Below are 19,905 nucleotides of genomic sequence, written 5' to 3' on the forward strand. Positions count from 1 at the left end.
AAAATCACCTTCTCAGCCCCTCACCCCTCTCCCCGCACAGCAGCTCTGTGACCTTTTAACCCTGTGACTCCGGGCAAGACCAGGAAATCAGCAGTGGGAGCCTCGTGGGAAAGGACGGGGCGGGTGTGGGGCGGGTGCCGGGCCCCTGGCAGGTGCTCAGCCGAGGCCCTTGACTGTAGGAGGGGCCCCCAGACCCGGCATTGGGACGGGCCTAGAAGGCTGGGGCTCGAGAACTGAGGGGGTCATGGGGGCAGAAACAGCCCATGGTGGCACTTTCGGCTGTGGACACCTATAGCACTTCTCCCCACCCCTCCTCCCGTCTCTCCTCTTCTTCCTCCTCCCTGTCTCTGAGCTGCTGTCTCTACGCACGTGTCTCTCTCACACTCTCTCTCTCTCTGTTTCCCCATCTCTGCCTTTCTCATTGTTTCTTTATCTCTGTCTCTCCATTGTCTCTCTGTCCATCTGTCTGTCTCTCGGTGTTCTAGAGGAGGACCCTTCAGAGGACGACTCCATCAAGGACTCGCTGGGCACGGAGCAGTCCTACCCTTCCCCGCAGCAGCTCCCACCTCCCCCGGGCCCCGAGGACCCCCTGTCCCCCAGCCCTGGGCAGCCCCTGCTGGGCCCTGGCCTGGGGCCCGATGGTCCACGGACTTTCTCGCTGTCCCCCTTCCCTGGCCTGGCCCCAGGGGAGAGACCGATGATGCCCCCGGCCACCTTCAAGGGAGAGGCAGGTGGCCTGCTGGCGTTCCCTCCCGCCTTCTATGGCACCAAGCCCCCCACAGCCCCTGCCACCCCAGCCCCTGGCCCTGAGCCACCTGGGGGCCTGGAACCTGCAGACGGTGGTGGGGGCAGCACGGCCGGGGCCGGGACGGAGGAAGAGCAGCTGGACACGGCGGAGATCGCCTTCCAGGTGAAGGAGCAGCTGCTCAAACACAACATCGGCCAGCGGGTGTTTGGCCACTACGTGCTGGGGCTGTCGCAGGGCTCGGTCAGCGAGATCCTGGCCCGGCCCAAGCCCTGGCGCAAGCTCACGGTGAAGGGCAAGGAGCCCTTCATCAAGATGAAGCAGTTCCTGTCGGATGAGCAGAACGTGCTGGCTCTGAGGACCATCCAGGTGCGGCAGCGAGGTGAGGACCCGTCCCCATGTGCGGGGACTTAGGCCTGGCCGTCATGGCCAGGTCCAGGGCACAAGCTCTGGGTTCAAAGCCCAGCTCCACTGCCACCCAGCCATGTGACCTGGGACAAGTGGCCTTGCTTCTCTGTGCCTCAGTTTCCCCCTCTATAAAAGAAGGAAACATGTCCTTGCCCCTCCTTCCCTGGGCCCTCGGCTGCCCCACATCCCCACCCAGCCCCCCGGGCAGCTGGGGCTGGTGACGGCGGGAAAAGACCGGCCAGCTTCAGCCTGCCCATTTGTGAGATGGCCCAGCCACCACCAGCCTGGGCAGACCTGACTTTTAGGGTAATTGGTGTGAAGGGAGCTGGCTGTGACCTCATGAGCACTTGAATTTGAACCCCAGCTCTGTCACTCACTGGGTGACCTCAGACAACCCCCTTCAGCTGCCCTGTGCCTCAGTTTCCCCGTCTGTCAGGCTTCTGGCGGTGCCATGAGGATTAAGGGGGTACGAAGCACTGACCAGAGCACCTGGCACGTGGTAACTGCTTGAGAACTGAGTTGTGGTGGTGGCCATTGTCGTCGTCGTCGTATTATTTCCTTATTATTTCACGCCAGCATCCCTTATAGGTTCACAGTTTGTCACAGGACTGAGCAGTGGCCCTGCCACACTCGCTGATGGTCTGACCCTCACTCTCTTGCCCTGCGCCCCCCAGGGAGGAGGGGAACAGCCCCGACCCCACCCAGCTCCGGGGACAAGCCCCCAACCCGCAGATCCTGTGACAGATGCCTTCTTGCCTCCCCTAGGTAGTATCACCCCGAGGATCCGCACGCCGGAGACGGGCTCAGACGACGCCATCAAGAGCATCTTGGAGCAGGCCAAGAAGGAGATCGAGTCGCAGAAGGGGGGTGAGTGTGGGGGGTGGCCAGTAACGTGGCAGGGCCCCAGCGCCCGCCCCAGCAGGAGGCGAGGCCTCCTCTACCTTGGTCTACCCTGAGGGCATTCGAAGCAGGTCAGCACCTCCAGAGGCCGGGGGGTGGGGGAGTCTTTCTAGAGCACACACGTGGTCATGACATTGCTCAGAGTCCTACTGCAGCTCCCCACTGCCCTCAAGATAAAATCCCAACTTATCGTCAGCACCTCCAGGCCGTGTTCCCAGCCCCCTCCTGGCCCTCCGCACCCCTCACCTGACTGTCTGTAGTCAAGCCCAGCCTCCGCCACCGTTCCCTGCGCCTCTGATGCCATCCTTGCCCCGGACACCTTTCACCTGGCCAACTCCTGCTCAGGCGTTATGACTCAACTCAGAAGTCACCCCCTCTGGGGAGCCCCCCACCTCCATCCAGATAGGCTGGATGCTGCCCCTCCCTGGTCCCCCCACAATTAGCTACATGTTCCGTGCAGTGGAGCCAGACCGGCTGCACATTCTGGTCTGCTGTTGATTAGCTGTGACCTTGGGCAAGTTACTTAGCGACCCTGTGCCTTCATCGCCTCATCTGTAACATGGGAACAGCATTAGCACTTTTAAGGCTGTGTGGGAATCCAATGAGATCGGGCCTGGCAAGGCACACAGAAGGTGCTCCTGAAAGAACAGCGTCATTACAGCGAACATTATTATTATTACATCTCTTGTCTGCGCTGTTACAAATGACTGCTGGTGTGGCTGTCCCTCCCACTGGTCTTGGGGCTTCTCGCAGCCAGGGGCCGAGTTGCATCCTGAAACCCGGCACAGCTGCATGCTGTCCATGGCGGGCTGAGAACGCCAACGCTGGTTCTGCGCTCGGGCTCCACCTTGCAGTGTCTGCTGCCCTCTGGTGGCTGCTCGGAGCAGGTGTCCCAATTCCTGAGCCACCTCCGCTTGCTGCTGGGAGCCGCCTCCTTTCCCCGTGGCCTCCCTCCTGCCTGGTCCCAAAGGACTTACCTGCGGGGAGCCTGCTCTGCCCTACCTGTGTAATCCCGAGCCCCTGCGGTGTTCCTTCTTGGTCAGCTCCAGTGCAAGAGATGCAAGACAGAGATGTAATCATGCAGTAGACATCTATTAAACACCTACTGTGTGCTAGACACAGGTTGCAGATCTGGATGAGACATGATACTGGGGTGAAAAGAACCATGAGAAACAATCTAGTCTAACTCTCCCACCAAACAGACAGGAAAACCGAGGCCAGAGAGGGAAGACATGAGTTCATCGTCACACAGAGACAGAAGGAAAACCCAGGTCTCCTGACCCCCCACCCCACCCCGTGCAGTGTTTTCCCCCGGGCGGTCACAAACAGGCAGCAGGGAAATGCAAAGGGCACCATCACAGCAGAGGAAAACATTTGCCATAAGTGGCCCAGCCAGCGGGTTTGCGCTCCGGGTCTGCGAAGGGTCCGGCAGGAGTAAGAGTAGCAAGATGAGCGCCCCGCGGCCCCGGCAGCGCGTGCTAAGCAGCAGCACGCTAGGCAACCCGGGAGGAAGTGAATGTGGCCGGCTGCGACTCGGGAGCTCTGCTTGTGGGATTGAAGGAAATGTCCAGAATGAGGATGGAGATGCATAAACAAGCTATTGCTGTGCTGTTGTTCGCAACAGTGACAAACCAGCAACAACGCGAGTGCCCAGCAGTGGGGGATTTGCCATTGGCCATTAAAGATGAGAGAGCTTTTAATGATGGAAAAATGCTCACGTGAATACTGAGCGTGACAAACCAGGCTACGCTTCCACATGTCCAGTGTCACCACGCTGTGCACGCAGTATAGAAAACCGACCGGAAGGAAATACGTGAGAGTGTTGCGTGTGGTTGCCTCTAGGGGGGGAGATTAGGGGAAGTTTTATTTTCATCTGAACTTCTTGTGCGTTTTTTTGTGCTCCACAATAGGCAAATAGGACTTTTTTTTTTTAATTGAGGTAGAATTCACAGAACAAAATTAACAAGCTTTTGTTTTAAAGGCAGGTTCTCGCCCTGTCGCCCAGGCTGGAGTGCAGTGGTGTGATCATAGCTCACTGAAGCTCCAAACTCTTGGGCTCAAGTGATCCTCCCACGTTGGCTTCCTGAGTAGCTGGGACTACAGGCTCAAGCCACTGCGCTTGGCTGTATTACTTTTTTAATTGGAAAAACAATAAAAATTATTTTGAATGGGTCAGTGAGGGCCCGCCAGGATGGAGACTACACAAAGAGATAAGGGAGAAAGGGTCACGTTGATGTGGCTTGTCCAGGGCTGGGGAAACCCCAGCATAGGGGAGGCCACTCAGAGGGCAGGGGGACTCGCCTTTTCATTTACTAATTAATTGTCATTCCTCAGGGCACTGATCACGCTATCCTTGGTTCATGACACACTGTATGGTTGTTCCCTGCACAGCCTTGTGTGTATCCATGTATTCATTCATTCATTTAAATAACAGAATGAACCCCTGGGAACCTATTGCTTAACGCCAGATTTAGAAAATTCCCAATAACTTAGATTTTCTGGCATTTCTCTCCCCCGTCCACCCCTGCCTCCTCTCCCAGAGATATCTTTCATCCTAAATTTTTGTTCTAGGCCAGGCGTGGTGCCTCACGCCTATAATCCTAGTACTCTGGGAGGCCGAGATGAAAGGATACTTGAGGTCAGGAGTTCAAGACCAGCCTCAGCAAGAGTGAGACCCCCGTCTCTACTAAAAATAGAAAGAAATTAGCTGGACAACTAAAAACAGAAAAAATTAGCCGGGCAGGGTGTCATGTGCCTGTAGTCCCAGCTACTCGGGAGGCTGAGGCAGGAGGATTGCTTAAGCCCAGGAGTCTGAAGTTGCTGTGAGCCAGGCTGACGCCACAGCACTCTAGCCCAGGCAACAGAACAAGACTCTGTCTCCAAAAAAATAAGAATAATAAAAATAAATAATAAATTTTTGTTCTATTGTCCATTTGTGCTTGCCATTTGTAAAAAAGATTTTTACTAAATCACATATTGGGGTTTTCTTTTTTTTGTCTTTTGTTGTTTTTTTGTTTGTTTGTTTTGCTTTGGAGCTTTCTAGAAAACATTGGCTGAGGCAGGAGGATGGCTTGAGCCCAGGAGTTCAAGGTTACAGTGAGCTATAATGAGGCCACTGCACTCTAGCCTGGGCGACAGAGCAAGACCCCATCTCAAAAAAAAAAAAAAGAAAAGATAAGAAAATATGTTATACTGTGTGTCATCTTCTGGGACTTGCATTTTTCATAGTATGTTGTTAAGATTCATACAAAGAGGCGGGGAGGAGAGGTCAGAAATCATCTATCACGTACAATGTATACTATTCCGCCGACAGTGACAGGTACACTAAAAGTCCTGACTCCACCACTGTACATACTATGCAATTCATCCATGTAACAAAAAAACCACTTGTACTCCCTAAATCTGTTGAAATTTTTACAAAGAGATTCATGCAAAGGGCGTGGTGGCACATGCCTTCATCCCAGCTACTCAGGAGGCTGAAGCCAGAGATCCCTTGAGCCCAGGAGTTGAAGGCTGCAGTGCGCTATGATCACGCCTGTGAATAGCACTGCACTCCAGCCTGGGCAACACAGTGAGATCCTATCTCTAAGGACGAAACGGTTCATGTATGGTTTTGGGTGAGGGCGTCTTTTTCAGTTCCATCATGTGGCCATAGCACTGTTCATTATCCGTTCTCCTGACCCTGAGATTTGGGTTCACGCCATGGTTCTGCTATTAGAATAAGTGAAGAAGCCTCTCTTATGTGCTGTAGTGCCCTCCGTGTCTTTGGACGTCCGCACAGTTGGGTCGCAGCGTGTGTGGAAGGCACGTGTGTTGTTGCGGTACATTATCCGCATGTGCAGGTTCTCCACATACCCTGAAAATCTCACGGCACCTGACTTCTGGTGACTCCCTCACATTCTGCCACACTGGTGCATCGTAGTTCACTTAACTAGTCCCAGTTGTTGGACACAGAGGTCGCCTCAGCGTTTCGCTGGTATAAATACTGATGCTGTGAACATCTTTGTCCCTCAAGTCTAGCGCTGACGATGGCCCTCCGCCGCCTGTCCTCCTCCCCGCAGGTGAGCCCAAGACCTTGTCGGCCCCGCTGGGCATCACCAACGGCACAGGCTCCGCCAGCACCTCGGAAGATGCCATCAAGAACATTCTGGAGCAAGCGCGCCGCGAGATGCAAGCGCAGCAGCAGGCCCTGCTGGAGATGGAGGCGGCTCCCCGCGGCCGCTCGGTGCCTCCCTCGCCCCCGGAGCGGCCCTCGCTGGCGGCCGGGAGCCAGAACGGGGCCCCGGCCCACGTCAAGCAGGAGGACGGCAGCGGCGGGGTCGTGGGCGGTGGCGCCGCGCAGCCGCCCCTCACCGTCCTGTCCCCGGCCGCCTTCGTGCAGAGCATCATCCGCAAAGTCAAGTCCGAGATCGGCGACGCCGGCTACTTCGACCATCACTGGGCCTCGGACCGCGGCCTGCTCAGCCGCCCCTACGCCTCCGTGTCGCCCTCGCTGTCCTCCTCCTCCTCCGGCTACTCCGGCCAGCCCAACGGGCGCGCCTGGCCCCGCGGGGACGACGCCCCGGCGGCCACCGAGGACGAGGCGGCGGGGGGCGAGGAGGAGCCCCCCAGGGTGGGCGAGCCCAAGGCCGAGGGCGGCGTCCCCGAGGCGGGCGGCGGGCGGCTGGCCTACTACCCGGCCTACGTGCCGCGCACCCTGAAGCCCACCGTGCCGCCCCTGACCCCCGAGCAGTACGAGCTGTACATGTACCGCGAGGTGGACACGCTGGAGCTGACCCGCCAGGTCAAGGAGAAGCTGGCCAAGAACGGGATCTGCCAGCGCATCTTCGGGGAGAAGGTGAAGGTGGGGGCGGTGGGGGCGGGGACAGGGAGCCCCCGCGCCTGTGCTCTGGAAGGAGACATGTGCGGGACGCAGGACCCCAGCCCAGGCAGGAGTGCCTGTCCCGAAAGCCAGGCTCTTCCTCCTGTGTCCGGCTGCCCCTGGGCCCCGCGGGAAGGAGGACTGTGGCAAGGTGGCATCCAGTCCTGCTGTCGTTAAAGTGAACAGCCACTCCCCGCCCCCACCCCATCCTCCAGGGCCCTCTGCTCCTCCCAGGGTCCAGCCAGTAGACAGTTAAGGCTCAGCCCAGCCAGCGTCCCCAGCATGTCCTGATGGGTTGGTGTCCCTGCAGCATCAGTTTTCACTGTCACCTCCACCCTTAGCAGGGGAACAGGCAAGGGGTCGGAACGCTCCCTAGCAGGGGAACAGGCAAGGGGTCGGAACGCTCAGAGAAGGAAGTGACTTAAGTGGGAGGCATGGAAGACTTCCTGGAGGAGGGGCCCATTGAGAGGACTTAAAGGCTAGGGAGGATTTTTACGCATCTGGATGCCAGGAAGGGCGCCAGACCTGTGGATACAGCACAGGCTCACGCAGGTGCCTGGGATATGAGGGACGAACGAAGGCAGCTTGGCCCCCAGGGAGGGCAGGGAGGACCGGCCAGGGTGCCAGGGGCCTGCTCACCTACCTGCCTGCCCCACCTGTCCGCAGGTGCTGGGCCTGTCACAGGGCAGCGTGAGCGACATGCTGTCGCGGCCGAAGCCGTGGAGCAAGCTGACGCAGAAGGGGCGCGAGCCCTTCATCCGCATGCAGCTGTGGCTGTCAGACCAGCTGGGCCAGGCCGTGGGGCAGCAGCCCAGCGCCGCCCAGGGTGAGTGCCGTGGGCCGCCCGCCCCTGCGTGCCTGGCTGGGAAAGGGTTCTCAGCCTTTTTTGTTGTGTTGTGTTTTAACTAATTGATTTCATTATTGTGAGAAGATTCACCTAACATGAAATTGATCATATTAGCCATTTTTAGAGTGTGCAGTTCAGTGGCATTTATTACATGGACAGTGCTGTGCAGACGTCACCTCTATCTGACTCCAGAATAGTTCGACCACCCCAGAAAGCAACCCCATGCCCCTCAAGCAGGCACGCCCCGTCCTCCCTCCCCACGGCCTGGCAGCTTCCGAGTCCCCTTTCTGTCCCTGTGGGTGTACTTATCCTGGACGTTTCCTATAAACGGAAGCGTCCGAGATGTGGCCTTTTGTGTCTGGCTGCTTTCATTGAACACGGTTTCAGGGCTCGTGCAGGTTGTAGCTCGTGGCCAGTTTCATTCCCACCACAGAGGGTGGCGTCAGTGTTCCAGGCACTTCCTCCTGAGCCTTCCGAGAATCCTCCAGCAGCTGAGGAAGCCCCCCCTTCTGTCTTCCCCCCATCTCTCTCTGCTTCTTCGTCACACCCCTCTCTCTTTCCCCGCCTGTCTCTGTCACTCTGTGGCTCTCTCGCTGTCTCTCTCTGCCTGACCACCCGCCCGGTTTGCCCGGGACAGAGGCGTTTCCAAGTTGCCGGGGAGCTCGGCCCTCTAGGTGGGGAGGGGGTGTGGGTGGTTTGCCGGTGAGCAGGTGCCTTCAAAGACCCTCGACTCCGAGGGGCACAAAGCAGCCTCTTGCTGTCCCAGGCCGACCCTTCCCGCCAGCTCTGCACCTCTGAGGGCAGGGACATGTCCATGTCAGCTCCAGCGTCACGTGGATGCCACCTGCATGGGGGGATCAGCCCAATTGAGGCAGGGCGTGTGGGAGGGGACCGCAGAGTTCTGGAGACCCCAGATGCGGGCTGCCAGTCACACGGGCTGCGATGCTGCTACTCAGAACTTCTCGGCTTCATCGTGGACCTTTCAGAGGTACTCAGGGGTCCTGGCTGAAATGTGCTCACTTGACAGGCATCTGCCCAGTACCTCCCGTCTCCCCAGGCCCTGGGGACTCATCTGTGACTAACACATGGTCCCTTCCTTTGAGGGGCTCATGGTTGGTGGATGAGAGGACAGTGTTGGGTGTAAGTAGACCTAAGCTCAAGTCCTGGCTTTGCCACTAGTTGCTGTGTGACCTTAGACATGTTGCCGAGCCTCTCTGAGCCTTGGTTTTTCTCATCTATAAAATGGAATGATAGCACTTATTTCTCAGAGGTGTTATAAGGGTCGCTTGAGATCATGGGCATAAACACATAACATTCCACTGGGCATGTAGTAAGTGTTCAATAAAAGGAAGCTTTATTGTCATCATCCTTGTTGTTCTTGTCATCTGGTAAGGAAGAAATCTGGCCCAAGCAAGGGATTACAGTGAAGTTTGACAATGTGTCATGGTGCTGTTAGACCCAAATTGCCCCTCAGGGGAGAGATCTGGGGACTGGGTCTTGACGAATGCATAGGAGTTCAAGGTTAGAAGAAAGGCCTTCAAGGTGGCAAACCAGCCAGAGTAAAGACAGAGGCTTACAAGATCCTGGGCTGTGTGTGAAGGGGACTCTGTGTAGCTCCGTAGCTCCAGTCCTGTGGGGTGGGCAGGGACGAGAGTCCCAAGCCTTAATACCAGGACGAGGAGGCAGGTGTTTTGTGCAGGTGGCAGTGGGGTGGGAGTGGCCTGGTCAGAGTGATCCGCTCGCCTGCCGCAGGGAAGGGAAGAACACATGCCGGGCTCAGCATTCCACCCCCCCGCCCCCCCAACCACCCCCAGCAAAGCCTCTGCTCCCTTCTCTTGCTAGCATACATTTTTATGTTTATTTTAACAAATTTCCAGCAGGTGGCAGGCAAATACCTCAAGAAAGCGGCACCTTTTTCTAATTTGCTGGGATTAGAAGCAGCCAGTGCTGGGGGCTCCTAGACCACCCTCCCCATGCTCTCCCGCCCGTCAGGGCACCACCCAGGCATGTCCCCTGCCCTGGCCGGTTTGTCAGAATGCTCAGCTCCCACCGGTGGGTGACTGACCCTCAGGAGGTGGAAATGGGCTGAGCACGTGGCCCCGACCTGGCTGTGACAAGCAAGCCTTGCCAAACCACGTGTGTCCACGCCAGGTGGCAGTAACCGCCTTCTCCTCCTCTTGTGGCCCACAGCCAGCCCCACGGCACCGAGACCCTCACCGTCTCCACCCCCCAGCCCCACGGAGCCCGAGAAGAGCTCCCAGGAGCCCCTGAGCCTGTCTCTGGAGAGCAGCAAGGAGAACCAGCAGCCGGAGGGCCGTTCCGGCTCCTCGCTGGGCGGGAAGGCGTACTCGGGTGGCCAGGCGACGGGGGGCATCCAGGAGATTGTGGCCATGTCCCCCGAGCTGGACACGTACTCCATCACCAAGAGGGTCAAGGAGGTCCTCACGGACAACAACCTCGGTACGGAGTGGCGGGAATCAGAAATGCTCCCCCCACCTCGGTGGCTCCCACTTGCTTTGAAAAAAGCGCGTGTGGTGAGGTCCCAGGACGGCGGAGTGCGGCCTGCCGGTGCCGGTCAGCCTCGGGGCGTCCGGGACCAGCGCGAGGCTCTGGGTCTGGATGGGACAAAGAGGTGAACGCAGGTCTAATAGGACCTGGAATTCTCAGCCCGTCGCTCTCGAAACTTCCTCCCAGGAGGACTTAGACAATCCCAGTCACTGAGGCTCCAGCGCGGTCCTCACCTGGTGCCGAAGTCCCTGCCCTCCGGGGACGTGGCGGAGAGATGCGTTCTAGGGCTCTTCCCCTGTAGGCTCACAGATTCCTCGAAGTCTTAGATGCAGGTTATGTCCCCTGCCACAGGGATGCGTGCAAACCCCACGTTGTCCACTATAATTTCTATTCTCAAAATATGACATGTTCATTGTCTAAAAATACCTAATAGTAGAGGAGAAAAAAGTTTAAAAGTAAATAAATAAATAAATCACCCCCACTTCTCAATCATATTCCAGTTTTTAACGTACCTGTGACACTTTCCAAACACGTACACGAATATGTAGACACCTAATCTCTTCTCTTCTTCTTCCTACGTAGATGAAATCATACGCACACTGTCTCACAACTTGCTTTTGAAAAGTGAGCACTGTTTTGTGGATACCCTTCCACACTGAAGTTATTATATCGGCCACGTTCTTTTGCACTGTTTTAAAGTGTTTCAGGCCATGGATGCCACAGTTTTTTACCCAAGTGATGGGCATTTTGGTCGTTTCCAGTTTCCTGCTGCCTCTAAAAATGCACCTGCACGCATCGCTGTGCCCTGGGCCAGGGTAGCTCTAGGATAAATCCCGGGCAGTGGAACTGCTGGATCAGAGGTTTTGCACATTTAAGATTTTGATAGAATCTGTCAGATTATCCTCTAACATTTCGATACAAATTTGCATGCATGAAGTTTGCAGACAATTTCAAAGATCTCCTAGGAGTGAAGAGCCTCTTAAGTTGATAAAAACACTTCTGTTGGTTGCTGCCTAATCCCGCCCCCAAAATCTCTGGCAGACACGTGCCCTTCAGATTCACCCTGGGTGTGGGTTCCCCCATGTCTCCCGCCTTCCCTTCTCAGCGGAGACAGCCCCTGGGGCCTCCCGTGTTTCTGGCCTGTTGCTTGTCTCTCTCGGGAGCAGCTTTCTCCGCCCAGCCTGGGGTGACAGGTTGTCCTCCTCCCCTGCCCCCAGGTCAGCGCCTGTTCGGGGAGAGCATCCTGGGCCTGACTCAGGGCTCCGTGTCTGACCTGCTGTCCCGGCCCAAACCCTGGCACAAGCTGAGCCTGAAGGGGCGGGAGCCCTTTGTCCGCATGCAGCTGTGGCTCAATGACCCCCATAACGTGGAGAAGCTGAGGGACATGAAGAAGCTGGAGAAGAAAGGTAAGACGTGGGCAGGGGCTGGGCCCCAGCACCAGGTACTCTGGGTCTGGCCTCAGATTTTCGCCTTAAAAGCGTATCTGGTTGTAACCCAAATAAACCCAGGGCCCCAGTGGTCCAGTCTGTGCCTGGTATGGACTGCATGAAATAATCCCAAAGAACACTCTGATTGAAAGCAGTTGAAGTATTCGCTACACCTCCCCCACGTCTCTCTCGGCATCCTTTCGCACACCCATAGCTACTCCAGAGTCTTCTGCCAGCCCCGCTGCATGTCCCCCAAATGCTCTGTCTCTGCCCTCTCCCTCCTCTGCCACCACTCCCTGTGACAGAGATCACCCTGCACCCATTACACAGATTCTACACAACAAAGGAAGGAACTGACCCGGCAAACAAGAACCTTCCCTTGTAGGGGTGGGCAGGGAGATCAAAGATCCCAGTTTCTTGCATTGTCTTATGTTCTCTTACGTCCTGATAAAAGGAGCCAGCATTGAGCACCTGCTGTGTGCCCAACCAGTCTCATGCTGTGCATCTTAGAAAGCCCAGAGCCCAGTCCGGAGACAGGAATAGTTGAAGTCATCATGTGGGGCAAGAAGGTAGCTCACGTGAGGACCCCAGGGCAGCCGGACTGTGAGGAGCACATGGGGTGGGCCATGCTGGGCCACGGTCATCAGGCAACTCTGCAGTTGAGAACTTGGCCTGCTACTTCCTGGCTGTGTGACCCTGGGCAAGTGACTTCCCCTCTCTGTGCCTCCTCCTTTTTCATCTGAAAATAAGAGTCAATAGCATTTATCACAGAGCATTGCTGTGAGGATTAAATGAGACCCAAATAACTTTTTATTCTGATGTGGGCTTTTTTCACATCTTAATGATTTGGGGGTCAAGATGCATCATGCAGTTAATGGTCATTTAAATTAGCAGGAGCGGGCCCCAAAGATGGGGGACATGAGGGGCTCTGGGTGGAACTGGCTGGGACTGGTGGCAGTGACAGTGGCCCACTCTCAGCCCTCCCTGCCTCCCCGCCCCAGCCTACCTGAAACGCCGCTATGGCCTCATCAGCACCGGCTCGGACAGCGAGTCCCCGGCCACCCGCTCCGAGTGCCCCAGCCCCTGCCTGCAGCCGCAGGACCTGAGCCTGCTGCAGATGAAGAAGCCGCGCGTGGTGCTGGCGCCCGAGGAGAAGGAGGCGCTGCGGAAGGCCTACCAGCTGGAGCCCTACCCCTCGCAGCAGACCATCGAGCTGCTGTCCTTCCAGCTCAACCTCAAGACCAACACCGTCATCAACTGGTTCCACAACTACAGGTGGGACGGCGGGGCGCTCTGGGGGGCGGGCGGGGGCTCGGCTGGGCCCCCTTCCCCCTTCCCGGCCCAGAGGGAGCCCCGCACGGCCTCTCGGGGTGGGAGGCCGAGTCACACGAGTGTGCAGGGTTAGAACATAGGCCAGGCTGGGACAAATCCCAGCCCCATCACCTCCAGCTGTGGGACCCTGGGGATGTCAGTTCACTTCCTGGAGCCTCAGGTTTGTAACCTATAAAATGGGGACGATCGCATGGTCTGCTTCATAGAGTTTCTCATGTCCTGATAAAATGAGGGGATTTTCGGAACTGACACATTTACGTGAAATACCTGGCACGTAGTGCACGGTGGGTGTCGCTGCTGCTACTGCTGTGACCTTTATTATTATTTGGCCCAGCTTGCTCTGAGTCTGCCTCTACGAAGGGACAGGGAACGAAAGGTGTTTGGGGCATAGGCCCGAGGACCCCCCCACTTTCTCTCCGGGCTCCACCCACCTCAAGGAGTGGGTGATTGTGCCTCTGTGGCTGCCTGTCCCCACAGCTGTCCCCACTTGCCAGGTGGAGTCGGCTGGGCTTGCTGGGAGTTCAGTCCCAGGGCTGGCTCTGTGGAGACTGCAGAGGGGCCCCCCCAGGGCCGGCCGAGGAGACCCCTGTGCACAAGGCTTGAGGGGGAAATTGCGGGACCGCCTCTGAGGTGCCCCCACACCCAGCTTACTGAGCAGGAAGCGTCTCTGCTCCCCTGTGGGACCGGAGAGGAGAGTCCACTGGTCCATTCCCCGAGGGAGAGGGGGGAAGAGGTCAGTGGGTGGCGTACCCAGAATCTCCTTTCTGCCCAGCCTGCGTGTTGGCATCACACAGACCCAAGCTCAAGCCCCCCTTCAGCTGTGTGGCCTCGGGCAAGTCATTTTACTCCCGAGCCTTGTCCTTATTTTATAGACGAGACACCTGACACCTGTCCCGCAACACTGGATTATGGGCTGAATGAAATAATTTTGGCTCACTGTCTGGCTCAGAACGGAGCCTGCCAAAGAGCCGATGACAGGTCCTTAAGGCCCTCTCACCTCCTTCCCTCCTTGGGGCATATGGGGACATCTTCTGATTCCACACAGGAACTGAGCACTCCATTATTAACCAACATGTTCATTCAACAGACATTTCTAATGTATGCACAGTGAGCCAGGGTCTGGAGATACAGGGGTTCAAAGCCATCAGCCCTGCCCTTAAGGAGCTTACTGTCATGAACCAGATCATTTCACTATAACCTAATAGACGCTGTAAAACAGGAAGGAACAAGGGGCCAAGGGAAAAGGGAATTCTGCCTGGGGAAGACTTTACAGAAGAGGTGGCATTTGAGTTGGGTTTTGAAGGATGAATAGGAGTTTGCACCAAGAAGCAGAAAATTTGAGAATTCCATTCTCAAAAGAAACAACTCTCCAGGAGTTGCAATTATAGAAAATATTATCTAATTTGGTAAATGTTTTTTGAGCATCTCCTCTGTACCATACACCACAGAGAACAAGACAAAGTTCCCACCCTTAGCATTTCTTACAAACCAGCAAGTACTCATATTACTGTGTTATTTTTTTTTCATGTCAGACGGACAATGTGCCGACGTCATAACAAGGTTTGAGGGAGGCACATCTCACACATGCACGTGAGAACCGGGCCATCGTGCTTATGAGCTACAAGAGGATCACTCATATTACTGCATCATTACAATCTGCAGTGAGCTCTAGGACAGGTGACAACAGGATGTTTTGAGAAAAAATTACTGGGGGAGGCCCTGCTTTAGGTTTGGGACACAGAAATTGAAAAAGACTAATTTATTCTAAGGTGTGAATGACTATTAGCCTCACATTTGTATAATACTTGATCTATAGTTGGGAAGTTCCAGTGGTGGACCTTCAGGCATTGAGCCATCCTAAAGCCACTCAAATCCCACCTCAGTGGAAACCACAGGGGTGCCCCCATTGTCCCAGCCGCTCTTCCCCCTGGAGGAGGATAAGGGGGATTTGGGAGTCCCCTGGAGGTGAGCAAGGCCACTTTTGTGGAGGGACTGAGGATTGAGAGAGGAGGGTGGACCAGGTGACCCCTCGGCATCCCTTCAGGCCCAGGATCCTGGGATAGGACCCCAGTCCACCTGGGCAGGGGGGCGGGAGGCGCAGGAGAGGATGAGCCAGACTGCTGGGGCAGAGCCCGGCTCCGCTGCTTGCTGGCCCTGTGACCACGGCAGTCACTGTGCCTCTCTGAACCTGTGTCCTTTGTGAATGCACGTCAGACGAGCATCCCTCACGAGGCTGTTGCGAAAAATAAACGGACTGAACTGCACAGTGTTTAGCCCAGTGCCTGACACTTGACAAGCACCCATTACTACGTTTGTAGCTTTAATTTGTAATTGTTAGTGTGACCGATTAATAAAATACAATTTCTTAACACACGGGCAGAGAGCTACAGCACTGAAGGTGCTCTGTGACCTTGGACAAGTCACCTCAAATCTCTGGGCCTCATTTGCTGCAGGAAAATACTTCACAGGGTTAGACCCATTCCTGGCTCACCCAGCATCAGGGAGGCCACTGAAGTTAAGAGGGAGTGGGTTCTGGGAATTCGGGGTACCCAGGCTCTGGTCCCAGCTCTGCCCCTGTGTGCTGTAGCAATCTGGGCAGGTCACGTCCCTTGCCTCAGTTTCCCCATCTGGGCTGATGTCTGAGAGTCGCTCCAGGAAAGAAGCAGGGAGTTATTGCCACAAAATAAATCAGGGTTTGACTTTGAGAATTGTTCTAGAATGGTGCTGTCCATTAAAAACATAACACAAGCCACATGTGATTTTAAATTTCTTAGTAGCCACATCAAAAAATAAATTAAAAAAAGAAACAGCTGTCTTAATAGTATAGTTTATTTAGCCCAACATACATTTCAATGTGTGATCAATATAAAAATATTATTAATGAGATCTACTTTTTTTTATTGAGCCCAAGATCCGATGTGTGTTGGGCCCTCACAGCACATCTCGGTGTGGACCGGCCACACTTCCAGTGCTCAGGAGCCACGTGTGGCCGGTGGCTGCCGTGCGGGACAGCACAGGTCTAGACCATGAGCTTTGGAATCCAATAACCCTGAGTTCAAGTCTGCCAGTTACTGGCTGTGTGACCTGGCTGTGTGACAAGTCACTTAACATCTCTGAGCCTTGTTTCCTCCCCTGTGAAGTGAGCATAATAATGGCACCCACCGTGTAGGGCTGTCGCTGGTGCAGGTAAGAGGTTTAGCGCCTAGCGAGCCCCCAGGCAACATGTGGGGCCAAAATGCCGCTGACGGTGATTGAGTCCGGGGTTAGTGGGGTCCCTGTCCGGCCACAGGCTCATCGCCGTCTCTGCCTCAGGTCCCGGATGCGCCGGGAGATGTTGGTGGAGGGGACCCAGGACGAGCCAGACCTCGACCCAAGCGGGGGTCCTGGCATCCTACCCCCAGAACTCTCCCACCCGGACCCCACCCCACAGAGCCCCGACTCTGAGGCTGAGGACCAGAAGCCCACCGTGAAGGAGCTGGAGCTCCAGGAGGGCTCTGAGGAGAGCAGCACGGCCCTGACCGCCCAGGACAAGGACCAAGTGAGGATCAAGCAGGAGCAGACAGAGGAGGAGGACGCCAAGGAGGAGGCCGGCAGCCAGCCCCAGGACTTAGGGGAGCCGGACAAAGGCCAAGGTCCCCCCAAAGAGGAGCATCCTGACCCTAAGTGTGATGACGGACTCCCAAAAGTGGCCCCTGGGCCCCTCCTTCCAGGCGGAACCACCCCAGACTGCCCGTCACTGTATCACCCCCAGGAGAGTGAGGCCAGGGAGCGGCTTCACCCGGACCCTCTAAGTTTTAAGTCAGCCTCGGAGTCCTCACGCTGCAGCCTGGAGGTGTCACTGAACTCACCCTCAGCCGCCTCCTCGCCAGGCCTCATGATGTCTGTGTCACCGGTGCCGTCCTCCTCAGCCCCCATCTCCCCATCCCCACCTGGCGCCCCCCCTGCCAAAGTGCCGAGTGCCAGTCCCACTGCTGACACAGCCGGGGCCTTGCACCCCAGCGCTAAGGTGAACCCCAATTTGCAGCGGCGGCACGAGAAGATGGCCAACCTGAACAGCATCATCTACCGACTAGAGAGGGCTGCCAATCGGGAGGAGGCACTGGAGTGGGAGTTCTGAAGGCAGGGGCAAGGGGCAAGGGGCAAGGGTTGTACCCTGGTGACTGACTTCCTTCTCTGGCTCACTCTCCAGACAGGGTGGGGTAAGGGCGGGAGGAACTCAACCATCACAATGTGGACAGCAATGTTATGCCGTTTACGTTTTTTGTTGTAATCCTAGTTCAGTAAGGTTGTGAGTGAGCAGGCGGGGCAAACGCCATTGCCGCCTCTTTTCGGCACCCCCTGCCCCAGGGAGCACCAGGAATCCTGCCCCTTCTCCACCCTGGCCCTTCTGCAGGAGGCAGAAGCAAAATACCGCCACTTTTCACCTGAAAACTCCAAACTCTTTTACAAAAATAAATAAATATTTATAGACCTCTTTTAGATATTTTAATAAAGGATCCTTTGGAATTTATTTCCAGCTGATGCTGTTTTGATATTACAGAGAGTTATAAATCAGGATGCTGTCACAACTGTTGCGAAGTATACACTGAAGTTGTGTCGTTTTTGCCACTAGATGAGATTAAAAGAAGACAATTGTTCAAAGCCATCACAAAACACTCTAAGACTGACCAAAATTTAGATAACCTTTGAACCGCGGTTTTTTCCCCACTTCTGTCTGTGAGACACAGTGCGTTGCTACTGCCCTTCCAGAGACCGTGCTGGAAAGAGAAAGTCCAAAAGACTCTAAATGAAACCTCGATGCCGTTGAGGATGTGTTTCATTCTGGTGTCTGTTTTGCAACCCTGATTGCACAGAACGTCCCCGTGCCGTTGTAAATGTTGTAGAGATGTGGGCTGTGGCCCGACCGTCCGATTCGAGATGTAGCATGGTACAGAACAAACTGCTTACACTCCCTCTAGTTAGAAACCTGCGGGCTGTGGAGGTTGACATCCATCTTGCCCAGCTGTAGACAAGATGTGTTTCCAGATCCTTTGGAAAGCTGGGCGTTGGGGGCAGGTGCTTGGAGAGTGGCGCTCGAGCCAGAGCAAGCCCTTCTTCCTCAGCCTGAATCACGGCCACGACCCAGGAGGCTTCCCTACTGGTATGAGCGTGGGTTTTCCAGAGCAAGACGTGCTTTCCAGGGCAAGGTGGCCACCATCTTCCCCTCCTTACGTTCTCCAAAAGTGACGGTGTCGGTCATGCTACAGGCACTGAAGCTTAGCAACCAGCGCCAAAAAGTAGGTTCGTCAGACCAGACACCCCGGCTCCCCTTCTCGCCACCCTCTCAAGCGGACCCCGGTGCTGTTTCTGGAAGGCATCTACAACGCCCAGCCCGTGTGGAACCCCCAGAGGCTGAGATCGTGGCGGCGTGTCCACTGCAGCTCAGTCTCCAAGTCCACCCTCCACCTTCCCGCGCGTGACCTGCTGGGGCTCAAGGCTCAGACGAGCTCAGAGGAGCCCGTCCTCCCACGCCAGATCGAGGTTTCCGGGGAGGGAGCTCCCACTTTGGTTGGAACAGCCGCCATCTTGGTTGTTGACTCTTGCTCCCTTGTTTTTATTGTTTTCCCAAAACCCTCCGTGGGGAGGCTGACGGGGCGATGCTCCAGGATGAAGATGAGAAGGTCACAGGGTCGATGCCAGTCCCTGCCAGGAGGAGAGATGGCCACCCGAGGTTTCAGGGATGCAACGAGCCTTTCGAAATCGCATGGACAAAACCCAGCGACCAGAAGGGGACAGATAAGGACCGTTCCAGAAATGCTGACTGTCGAGCACCCGGCCCAGGCTGCAGTCTCCACACCAAACACTCAACACCACCACAAACCCCGAAGGAAAACCTCCTTTTCCATACACCCAGGCTATGCATTGAAGAGTTTTCCACTGTATACATTTTTATCCAGATGAAGGTATTTTTATATTTTGACACTAGGAAACAGTGACCAATTTTCAGAGTAATCAAATCTGGAACCAATGAAACATCTTTCAGCCACCACCATGTTGCAATTAAGACGACCGTGGGAGAACACACCACTTTTTACTGCTGGAACCAACACAGCGTTGAACCCAGGCCCACAGCAGGCTCCAGTCCCCAGAGAACTAAGTTTGGCTTTAGTGTGACGGGATTTGACGAAGCACTTAGTATAGTCTTTTGTACGCAGAAATCCTGTTGTACTTAAAGCCGGCGGGCCCGTGAACAACTTTGGCAGGTTCACATCCTATAATGGTTTAAAAAAAAAAAAAAAAAGAAAAAACCCCACACAAAACCGTTTCTATGAGAGATTGATGAACTTTGTTTAAAATTTTAAAAAAAGGAACACGTTCTGTAAACGAGTCGCTAAATACAGAATTGTATAATAATCCCGGGTGTGCTGCTGCTTTGTTCTGGAGCTGGGGTGCAGGGTGGGGGTCTCATCTGGCCCTCGGGGCTGTTTCACAAAATGGTATCTTTAAAAGCTAGTTTCTAAATTGTTTGCCAACATTAAAACGTGGGGGCATGTCACATAAAAATCACGATTATTGGCTTCTCTGGAAAATAGTAAGGTCTGGCCACACCGGGCCCACATTCCAACGCGACAACTGCCAGGGGAGTGGCTGCCTTCAGACGGGCAGAACACGTGCCTGTGATTTGGTTGGTCCTCACTTGTGCCACCTGCCTGGACCCTGCGGGCACCTGGGCTGGCAAGTGCGTGTTGTCCCTCAGCTGCAACAAAGAGAGACGGAAGGATTAGAATCCGTTTTTCCACCCAGTGCAGCAGGGTGGAAGCTGGGTAGACTCTAAGGAGTCAAGATTGCACCGTGTCCCCAGATCTTTGGCCACAGGCCACAGCCCTAAGGCCAGCCA

At 55.5% G+C, this 19,905-nt stretch overlaps 1 protein-coding gene and 1 non-coding gene across 3 annotated transcripts in view; one reads left to right on the forward strand and one right to left on the reverse strand.

Moving 5' to 3' along the window:
- CUX2 (cut like homeobox 2) overlaps positions 1 to 19,421 on the forward strand; it is a 234,449-nt gene extending 215,028 nt beyond the window's left edge. For both annotated transcript variants that reach the window (XM_069497074.1, XM_069497075.1), the window contains exons 15-22: positions 486 to 1,127; positions 1,919 to 2,020; positions 6,115 to 6,890; positions 7,581 to 7,740; positions 9,952 to 10,221; positions 11,487 to 11,675; positions 12,698 to 12,971; positions 16,341 to 19,421. In XM_069497074.1, coding sequence (XP_069353175.1) covers positions 486 to 1,127; positions 1,919 to 2,020; positions 6,115 to 6,890; positions 7,581 to 7,740; positions 9,952 to 10,221; positions 11,487 to 11,675; positions 12,698 to 12,971; positions 16,341 to 17,145 — 3,218 coding nt within the window. In that variant the 3' untranslated portion in view covers positions 17,146 to 19,421. The remainder of the gene's footprint in view (positions 1 to 485; positions 1,128 to 1,918; positions 2,021 to 6,114; positions 6,891 to 7,580; positions 7,741 to 9,951; positions 10,222 to 11,486; positions 11,676 to 12,697; positions 12,972 to 16,340) is intronic.
- LOC138401960 (small nucleolar RNA U13) lies at positions 14,555 to 14,658 on the reverse strand. Its single transcript, XR_011236566.1, has one exon. It is a non-coding gene; the product is annotated as a small nucleolar RNA U13 (small nucleolar RNA).
- Positions 19,422 to 19,905: the final 484 nt, after the last annotated feature.

The sequence above is a fragment of the Eulemur rufifrons genome, chromosome 21 (genome assembly GCF_041146395.1).
Source record: "Eulemur rufifrons isolate Redbay chromosome 21, OSU_ERuf_1, whole genome shotgun sequence".
In the NCBI taxonomy this organism is placed as follows: Eukaryota; Metazoa; Chordata; class Mammalia; order Primates; family Lemuridae; genus Eulemur; species Eulemur rufifrons.